The sequence below is a fragment of the Lepus europaeus genome, chromosome 3 (assembly GCF_033115175.1).
Source record: "Lepus europaeus isolate LE1 chromosome 3, mLepTim1.pri, whole genome shotgun sequence".
Taxonomy (NCBI): Eukaryota; Metazoa; Chordata; class Mammalia; order Lagomorpha; family Leporidae; genus Lepus; species Lepus europaeus.
In genome coordinates, this window is record NC_084829.1 from 129,392,287 (window position 1) to 129,402,925 (window position 10,639).

At 40.5% G+C, this 10,639-nt stretch overlaps 1 protein-coding gene across 1 annotated transcript in view; it reads left to right on the forward strand.

Annotated features, from left to right (window-relative positions):
* Window positions 1-10,421, forward strand: part of LAMA2 (laminin subunit alpha 2) — a 698,138-nt gene extending 687,717 nt beyond the window's left edge. The window contains exons 60-64 of the mRNA XM_062187263.1: window positions 941-1,096; window positions 3,103-3,256; window positions 5,882-6,012; window positions 7,816-8,038; window positions 10,058-10,421. Of these exons, the coding sequence (XP_062043247.1) occupies window positions 941-1,096; window positions 3,103-3,256; window positions 5,882-6,012; window positions 7,816-8,038; window positions 10,058-10,215 (822 nt within the window). The 3' untranslated portion in view covers window positions 10,216-10,421. The remainder of the gene's footprint in view (window positions 1-940; window positions 1,097-3,102; window positions 3,257-5,881; window positions 6,013-7,815; window positions 8,039-10,057) is intronic.
* Window positions 10,422-10,639: the final 218 nt, after the last annotated feature.

The window sequence follows — 10,639 nt, forward strand, 5'->3', positions numbered from 1 at the left end:
TGTTTCTAATGAAGCAGCTCTCATTAAGGGTTATTCTCAACTCTGGCTAATAGTGTAATAAATACGACATGAGAAAAAGACATATTGATGGGACACAATGCGGCTTGGATTAAGAAAAGGACCTTAAATGCTATAATTAAGTCAAATTAGGGATGGATTTTATTTTTGAAGGTTTTAAAGAGATCACTTCCCAAACCAGAATAGAGAGCGTAAAATGAGGCGTTAAATTTCTCTAATCCTGATCCGGACCCATGTTCATCATCATTGTACTCCAGCATTTCATAGGCTGCCATGCTCCTTTCCCAAAAGTCAGATCAGAGCGTCCTCTAGGCAAGCCAGTCTTCCCCCCACTTAGCTGATTCTGTCCCAGAAGATGATTCACTCCACCAGCATCATTTCTGCATCAGTCGGGTTTCCGTCTTCCTTCCAGACTTTGTGGAGGTCACCGCTGCAGGACTGGCAGTGCCTCTGCTACGCCCTGCTCTTCCTTTCATTCTGCACCAGAGGGGCCTAGTAGGCCACGGGATGCAACACATCCAAAATTGTGCTGCGCCCAGGTTTTGCTTGAAACTTAGGCACTTTCAAACTGCTCGTAGATTTTGCTAGCTCAGTTAACTCATGGCACTGCTATCAGTCTGCAGCTCTCCTTACGACATGCCTCGCTCTTGAAAACGATGCACATATGGCAGCCTATAAACAGACTTAAAAAAAATTTCCTGGTTAAATTTTTGGTTGAAGTTCCTTTGGAAATGATATTCCTAGAAGACATTGTTTGAGATATTAGGTAAAACATTTCCTTTTGCTTACATTGTGAGGTTAGCACATACCAGGTACTCTGTAATTTTACTCTTCGGAAATATCTAAAAATATTCTTAGGTCTTATACTCTGCAGGTTGGAAATTTGTTTAAGGTCGGCACTGATGGTTCCTCTTTTTTGTAGATCAAGATCACGCGAGTTAAGCAAGAAGGAATTCTTTCTGTAGATGATGCATCTAACAGAACCATCAGTCCCAAGAAAGCGGATATCCTGGATGTCGTGGGGATGCTCTATGTTGGTGGACTACCCATCAACTACACTACCCGCAGAATTGGTCCAGTGAGTGTCTGATAGCTTCTTTGTCGCCTAACGCTCTGCAGGAGTCATTTATTTGTATATGTATTTTACGTTACAAAAATCACAAGGGCTCATGGTCACTTACAGATCAATCAGAAACTCTTCTGAGAAGTGACAGGTTTTCCAAAGATGAGGAAAGGTAATTATACAGAATACTCAGTGCATACAAAGGAGCCAGACTCCCTCAGTTTCAATTCTTCCCTAACTATGTTGACTGGTAATGTGCCCTTGAACAAGTAATACATATTTTTTTAAAGGTTTATTTATTTGAAAGTCAGAGTTATAGAAAGAGGGAGAGACATAGTGAGATCTTGCATCCACTGGTTCACTTCCCAAATGGCCATAATAGCCAAGGCTAGGACAGGCTGAAGCTAAGAGCAATATGGATAACAAAAGCCAAAGCACTTGGGCCATCTTTCCCAGGTACCTTAGCAGGGAGCTGGATTGGAAGTAGAGCTGTTGGGACTTGAACCTGTACCCATATTGGATGGCAGCATCGCAGCCAGTGACTTAACCCACGATGCCACAATGCTGGACCCAAGTTACATCTTTCATAAAGTTCTTATACAAAAATAGGGTAATCAAAGTGTCAAATCAAAACAGTTGCTATAAAGATTAAATGAGGATTTCAAATGAGAGAAAAAGAGAATGTGTATGTGTTAGTTTCCATCTGTTGGTTCATCCCCCAAATGCCCACAATAGCTGAAAATGGGGCACACTGAAGCTGCCTGCAGTGCCGGCATCCCATATGGGCGCCAATTTGAATCCTGGCTGCTCCACTTCTGATCCAGCTCTCTGCTATGACCGGGGCCTCTGCACCCTCATGGGAGAACCAGAAGATGATCCTGGCTCCTGACTCCAGACTGGTGAAGCCTACTGGGAAGTGAATCAGTGGATGGAAGAGCTCTCTCTCTGTGTGTGTGTAACTGACTTTCAAGTAAATAAATCTTAGGGGGAAAAAAGAAAGCAAGCACTGGAGAACAAGAAAGATGAAGATGATGTTATTATGCTGATGCCCTATTCAGAATACAGTTATCCAATTTTGGCTAAAGAATTTGAAGTTCTCCATTTTATAAATCAATATTTACCGAGTGATTTTTTGCCAGGAAATGTGTCCCAGTGTGCTTTGGAACTCATTTTTCTGAGAAGTGCAGAGAATTAGAGAGCGCATTCACTACAAATGTAATACATTTCCATGCTCATATCAGAACACATGATGGAACAGTTTTCCATTCATCCAAGGCAATTGCCCATTAGTTACAAATTCTCATCCTTTGGCTCCCCTTGTGGATCAGTGTGACTTTCCTTTTCCAGCTATGGATGTACTATCTTAGTCTATCAAAGCCAAGAGTCTTTGAAGTGATAGTGACAGACATGATTAACCTGAATTCCTAACACCCGATGAAATAGGATGGGAAAAAATATGGTAGCATTATTTCTGAATTCCTTGAAACCCAAATGTTTCATGCAAACTTTCAAGTTTCATGTGGATGTGTCTTTCCTCAGGGGAGGGCTTACTTAATTTGCAAGAGGAAGAAGCACCAAACCAAGCATAATTAACTTTTCCAATAGAAATTGAACACATTACAATAAATAAATATATATACACACACACTAAGGTTAATAAACTCTTAATAGAAACATGAAATCAGGAACATGAGACTAATTAAGAGTTGTGATACGCATATGGAGCCCACAGCTCTGTCAACCCAGTGGAAACATACTAAGGCCTGGCATTTAAGTGGTTACACTATCAGAATCATCATATTCCAAATCAGATACACTGGAAGCACAAAATTTTCTTCCTTCATGCTGTGAAGCCCGGGCTGATAGCACAGATCCAGGCAGCTTCAAGAGGTACCCACAGAGAACAAGCTAATGACCACATGTATCAAGCACCTCCCCCCCCCAAAAAAAAGATTGCATTCCAGAGAAAGGCAAAGTTCTGCTAAAATGTGACATTTCTTTCCTCTGTCCTGCATACTCAGGTGACCTACAGCATTGATGGCTGCATCAGGAATCTTCACATGGCAGAAGCCCCTGCTGACCTGGAGCAGCCAACTTCCAGCTTCCATGTTGGGACATGCTTTGCACATGCTCAGAAGGGAACATATTTTGATGGGACCGGTTACGCCAAAGCAGGTAAGGCTCTTGCATTTCTTTCCGGTTGTGTATGAACTAGGTACAAGTACTGATCTCTTATTCAGACTGAAAAATAAAACTCCAAGCTCCTAACTAGAATTTATTTAAACCAGAAATAAACTTACAGAGGTAATAAAAAGATGACTCTTAAACACTTGTGTATCTATGTCTGATAAGAATGAAAAGAAGAATTAAAGCAAAAGCCTGTTTGGTAGTTTCATTCCATCTCCTTCTCTGCAGGTAGTAATAGCAAAATCAACATTCTGTAAGAAGGCTCGCATGTCTATACTTTGTCATACTCTACCATCCAGTTCTCTATCTTTCTGGAGATGAGTTATTGTTTGTTTCTTTTTCATCAATTCTTGCCATAGTTCACTTCAGGATCCAACTGCACACACATACACACCCACACACATGTTCAGTGTACACATACTGGTTCCCATTTCTTTTTGATAATAGCTGTTTTTGACCTGGCTTTCTGTAAATATCCTTTCCCACTATAGGTCTAGATCCCTAGTCATAAATTCAGTTTGAAAATAAAAATAGGAAATAACTTCTACATAATCACAGAGAAAAATCTAACATTAACATATTAAGATTTAACAGACTCATGATTATCATAGGTTTGTGAATTTGTTCACTGAAAACAAAATTCACACACATATAGTACCTAGAAGTTATTAAGGAAAACACAGTGGTAATAAGATACAGTTATTTCCTTCAAAAATATCTTTTCAAGGAGCTAGCATTTAGCCTAGCAGTTAAGATACCCGCATACCACATCAGAGTACTGGGGTCCAATTCCCCACTCTGGCTCCTGGCTCTACCTTCCTGCTAATGCAGACCCTGGAAGGCAATCATGATGCCTCAAGTAATCAAGTTCCTCCCGTACACCTGGGAGAATCAGACCGAGTTCCCAGCTCCTGCTTCTGCCTCAGCCCATCCCTGTCCACCGTATGCATCTAGGGCATGAACCAGTGGATGAATCACTTCTTTCTCTGCCTCACCAATAAATAAAAGTGTAAATTATATATGCTATCTCTAGTTAAGGTGTTTTCTCAAAAATCACCAATAAAATGGCTCAAAACTACAAAAAGCCGTACAAGCTAGATTCTGTAAATGTTTAGAAGAATGGTTAATTTTGGTTGAAGAAATCACAAGACATTTTGTGGAGGGACTGACATTTAGCTCAGATTTAGTAGAGAAGTTGAACACCCCCAGGCAAAATTTGTGGGAGGTGGAATAATAGGACCGAAGTGGGACCTCACCTTTGCAGAAGCAGACTACAGGAAAACACAGGATAGGTTAAATATGCAAACACTGAAGATTCTGTTGAGCCTCGAGTTCCATGTGTTGTGAGAGTCCAATAGCTTTCCCAAGATTGTTGCAAATTCACAGATGGCTAGCATTCTCTTGTTCAAATTTGATTTGAACTTCAGCATCTGCAGCTAATGAATTGACTTGCCATCCTGCCTGGGCTCTTTTGGTTCTGGATTAAACTGGAGCAGAAAATTAACCACTTCCCCAGTTTCCAAAAGCTCCTGCCATCTCATCAACACACACCATAATACAATTTATATGAGACGTAGGCGGTGGTGGGGAAGATTATTTCACTGGGAAACATACAGTTTCAATTTAGTGTTTGACATCTTTGTTCGTACTAGCTCTCAACTTCTTCATTTCCTAAGTCCTCAGTTCAACTGCCTCATGTCTTTCCTCTCTTCGTCCTCCTTCCTGTTTTATTTAGTAGAATACTGCTTCTTCTACCCTTAGCTCTTAAAATCGGCTCCAAATCCACCTTTGCCCAACCAAACCCACGAAGGTGCTCAGCAAAACCAGTCTTTCATGTAATAGGTTCCATCCGTCATTGGAGACAGCTGTGGTTACACAAAACATTTACTTATTGCTTAATGAATGGCATGGGGAAAATTTCTATGAGCTCTTCCATAACAATTGATGTGGTATATATGGAGCTTATCAAATGATGTTTTTTCTGAGTCATAACTTAAGTACTTGCTAAAAGATCAAACAAATCAATGAATCAAATATGGGCAACTGTAGATTAAACAACTAAATGGATGAAGCAGAGAAATCTGTTTATGTCCCAGAACCATTCTAACAAAACTGTTCTTGCCATTAGTCTCTTTATTACTAAGATTTTAGAAATTTTTAACTCTTTCAGATCATTATGGAACCACTTCAATTACCCCAATTGTACTAATTGCTGAAAAGTTTTCCTTAATCCAACAGAGACGTCTAATATTTACCTGTGAAATTCTTTGAGTCCATCTCAGTGTTTATTCATTTATTCAACAAGTATATATTAAAGCTCCATTATGTGCTAGATTACTTTATTGGGCACAGGGTAAGATGGTGAGAAATACAGACAAAAATCTCTGCCCTATAAAACTTACTTTCTGGGAGGGAAATTGACCTAGAAATAAAGCAATGGATATAAAATGCAACACGATGGTGGAAGTATAGACCATATGCAGGGGTGGAATTTACAACCCTCATTACAATTGACTAGCATGAATTGCACTCTAGTAACAGTGCATTGTACACATTTGAATGAAAACTCCCTACACTGAACTCCATGATTTTTTTTAAATCTTCATTTTACAGTTGGTGGATTCAAAGTGGGATTGGACCTTCTTGTAGAATTTGAATTCCGCACAACTAGAACCACCGGAGTTCTTCTGGGAATCAGCAGTCAGAAAATGGATGGGATGGGAATTGAAATGATTGACGAAAAGGTAAGTGTCAGCAGTGCAGACACTTCTGATTTCTCTGTGCAACTGTCCATACACGGAGGACTCCATTTTGAAGCCCTGCTGTATTATTTGTTGGCAAGAAGTTACATCATATATTTTGAGCCTTCTAGATTATGCTTGAAAACATACAGATTAAGCTAATTAGTTTGTGGAGCAGCATATACTTTAAATGTATTAATTCTACACAAGCCAGTTAGGTTGACTATTGCTGGACCAAATGGTGTTAGATTCCAAGCTCATGCAGGATTGCCAGAAGTACAGTTATTCTCTTTATGAACACACAGTCTAAGAAACTATTGATTCCAATAGAGGCAGCTTGAATCATTTAAAAATCAGTCTGTTTCTTAACAGGGTAGGCTTCTCTCAGGAGTCAAAGTAACATGAATTTCTCAATTGCTATTTAGAAGCATGCAGATACCATTTCAAAAAAAGATAATTCATAAAAGGATTTTGTCACTTTGCCTACAATGGATAATCTAAAACATCTATGTAGTCCCTGCATTGCAAGGAATAGCTACCTTCAGTGAGATGATCTGTTTATGCATACTTTGTATCATGAATAAAAAGGCAAAGCAAGGCGTTTCACACTTCTACAAAAGTCCTACTTCAACTCTGTCTCCTATTTCCACCTTGGGGTGCTGTTGCCTTCCAAGAAGAACCACACTGTGACCTCAAACGGACTTTCCTTGCTCCTCCCTCCTTCCCCTCAGTCTTCAAGTCATCCTGGAAGGCAACCAGGCAATATAGACAAACTAAATGAAGAAAGAAAAAGTCCAGGAGCTTAGAGGTGAAAAAACAAAAATTAACAAGCAAGCAGTACTTCATAGTTTTGCCAAGTTTTCAAAACATACTTTTTTACATCTTTTTTGAGTAAGCTTCATTTCCTCATGGGCTTCTAGCACAATTAACATTCCTCAGCAAACCCCTTTTACGTGCCAAGTCTTGTTCTTACAAACCCCACTCAGTGAACTCTTCACTATATCAACTACATAGGTTGCAAACTTTTCACTTGTTTACTTGACTTTCTATCTTTTTCAAAACCCTATTTTGTTTCTTTTTACCTTGTGAAACATGCTGCCAAATTGACTGATGCTTTTAATATTTCCAATACGTTTCTTTTCTTCATCAACTTCAAAAGAATTCTGTCATCTCAAATTTCAGGGGCCTTTTCTACATTACTAAAACCAGATTTTTCTCATTTAAGCAAGAACTTCTAATCTAAGTTCTTCATTGTTAGGAATTTAACTGGCCTTTTGGCTCAGGTCTCTGGCACCTGTGACATGAAACATGCTCCAAAAACTTAATTTATGTAGCTCTCAATCCTGTATATAAAATGAAATCCATGCAGGAAAAAACTACAATTAAAACATCAAAAGTTTAAATTAGAAAAATCCTTTAAAGTGAATTTGTAGACCAAATTAATGAATCACTTTAAACAACATCTTTTAAGAATATTTTTATAAGGTTCACTCTGAACTGTTGTGCTCTCAAGAGTTCTGTGGTAGAATTTTTCTCTGTGGATACTACTAGGTCCTTGGTTTGTCACCTGGCAGCTCCAGCTTCATACATTTCACCACTTAATCCCCAAAGTGGTCAAAACCAAAGAACATAATGTGTGACTTCTAATGGTTAGAATTGTATTTAACTTCTTACCTATTTAAAACATTTTAATATGCCCCAGTGATGTTCACTTCTAATGATTCCTGGAGACTTGATCATTTTAGCTACTGGAACCATCAGAAAGCCCCTCTAATGGAGCCACCTGTACCATTTCGTATCTTCTAGCTTATGTTTCATGTGGACAATGGCGCTGGCCTATTCACTGCTGTCTATGATGCGGGAATCCCTGGGCAGTTGTGTGACGGACAGTGGCATAAAGTCACTGCCAACAAGATCAAGCATCGCATTGAGCTCACGGTAGATGGGAACCGAGTGGAAGCCCAAAGCCCTAACCCTGCATCTACCTCAGCTGACACAAATGACCCTGTGTTTGTGGGAGGTTACCCAGGTGAGGATTGGCTACAACAGCAAGAATTTGCATGCTCTGTTATGCTAGTGGCTTTGAAAATGTTTAAGTTTATGTGTAAGTATGTTCAAGAATGTGTGTTTCAGTGTACTTGCTTCACAGCCTTAGAATCTACTCCCATAAATAATACTGTACCTGAAATGTCTAGGGTATAAAATGATCATATTACTTATATAAACTACCTGGGACTGACCCTTTTCGTGCTAGCCCCCAGTGCTTCATTGGTGCAGACACGCAGGCTAGAGGAAATGAATTTGGCCTATAAATGATATGAGGCATTTAACAGCAATTGGGACCAATGTTGGTGTTCTTTCTGATGCTTTTAATATTAATATTCCAGCGGAATCATAAAATGTTGTAGAAGTTATTTCCTCAAGTTCTGGAAATCATTGGGTTAAATGTAGCTAACTTCCCCCTTAGGTCATTATGGAATTTATATTTCAGTGACAAAGAAACCCAAGCAATAAATGTGCGTTCAGAATCCTCCTGCTGCACATTAAGTGCAGCATGTGGACCACAGAGTCACCTAAAGTGCCCATAAAGAAGAGTAGCTAACCTGATGGGACATAAGCCAAGAACCTCTTAATAATCACTGTAATCACAGACTCCTGAAATATGCCGTCCTTATTTTGGCTTTGTCCCTATGTATATGAAGCTCCTAGGCTTCCCACAACAAGTAAGATGTTCAGCCGTGCTCCCCAGGGCAAGAGATACAGATGTAAGAGGGGCTACTGAGAGCTCCTCTTCTCAAAGCTGCTTCTGGGACTTACAAAGACCTCCTTGTGCTTCAATCAGGATCAACTCCAAGATTTTATGAAGGAGATCATGTGCTCTTCCATTGAGGGCCTATGAAATGGGACCCTGCACACTCTCTAGTAGGCATGCTGAATAAGGGGCCTCCTGATAAGAGGCAAGATTGTATGTGAGCTTCCACTCAACCTATTGGGATGTAATCTTACAATACAAGAAAACAGTGAGGTCACCTGTAGAAACCCATGTCCTGGAGCAAGTGTTGTGATGCAGTGGGTTAAGCGCCCACTTCAGTGCACCCTGGGAGGGGTAGCAGATGATGCCAGTGCTGGGGTTCCCGCCACCTACATGGGAGACCCAGATGGAGTTCCTGGCTCCTAGCTTCAGCTTTATGGGCATTTGGGGAGTGAACTAGAAAATGCAAGGTCGGTCTCTCTCTCTCTCTGTATGTGTGTGTGTGTGTGTGTGCATGCGCGTCTTTCTCTTTCTCCCTCTTGCCGCCCCTCTTTCTGTGTCCCTCTGCCTTTCAAACAAACTTTTTTTTTTTTTTTTAATTTTTTTTTGACAGGCAGAGTGGATAGTGAGAGAGAGAGACAGAGAGAAAGGTCTTCCTTTTGCCGTTGGTTCACCCTCCAATGGCCGCCGCGGTAGCGCGCTGCGGCCGGCGCACCGCGCTGTTCCGATGGCAGGAGCCAGGTGCTTATCCTGGTCTCCCATGGGGTGCAGAGCCCAAACACTTGGGCTATCCTCCACTGCACTCCCTGGCCACAGCAGAGAGCTGGCCTGGAAGAGGGGCAACCGGGACAGGATCGGTGCCCCGACCGGGACTAGAACCCGGTGTGCCGGCGCCGCAAGGCGGAGGATTAGCCTGTTGAGCCACGGCGCCGGCTAAAACAAACTTTTTTAAAAGTTCAGACATAGCATATGTCCTAATTCAGTATTAAAAGTATTTGATAAATTGCTTTGTTTCATTAAATATAATTTTATAGGTTAAGTCATTATTATCAACATTTTATTCCTAACCAAATAGTTGGCTTAACTTAAAATGCATAAGACCAAACGTTTACATATTTCACAATTATAAAGTTAGTATTTTTCCACAAATCTGCCACTAAAGCTGAAAACAAAATCACTAACTTTACGTAAGACCATGTCCCAGTTTCATTGCAAGCCAGCAGTTGACTCTGAAACATGCTCTCAACATTCTGGTGGGCAGCATGTCAAGACGAGCCCTTGTGTTTGTGTTTTCAGATGGCCTCAACCAGTTTGGCCTGACCACCAACGTTCGGTTCCAAGGATGCATCCGGTCCCTGAGGCTCACCAAAGGCACTGGCAAACCACTGGAGGTTAACTTTGCCAAGGCCCTGGAACTGAGGGGCGTTCAGCCTGTGTCATGCCCAGCCAACTAACCAAAATAAGTTTCCCCTCCAGAGGGGTCTATCAAAGCAAGTATAACAAGTACCATAACTATATTTACCTATGTATGTATTTTAATAAAACTAATTTGTGCACGTAGTCTTTCTGTACTAAGATGGTGCTAATTCACAATCCTACACTGAATTCTAATTCAAATCACTTCTCAAGTCTATGAATATTAAAACAATTATTGCATTCTCAATAATTGCTTGTTTTGTGTGTCTTTAATAATAAAAAGCAACTGACCATAAAGTGCTGGATTTGCAACTTGCCCTGGAATCATCTCAAGGAAAAGGGTACAGATGCAATTTGGGAAAGGCAGTTTCTTTTTTTAAAAGATAACTTATTCCTAGTAATACTTTTATCATCCTTTTCCATGTTTGTCAGCTTTGGCTTTCTGTCCAAGCCATTGAAAAC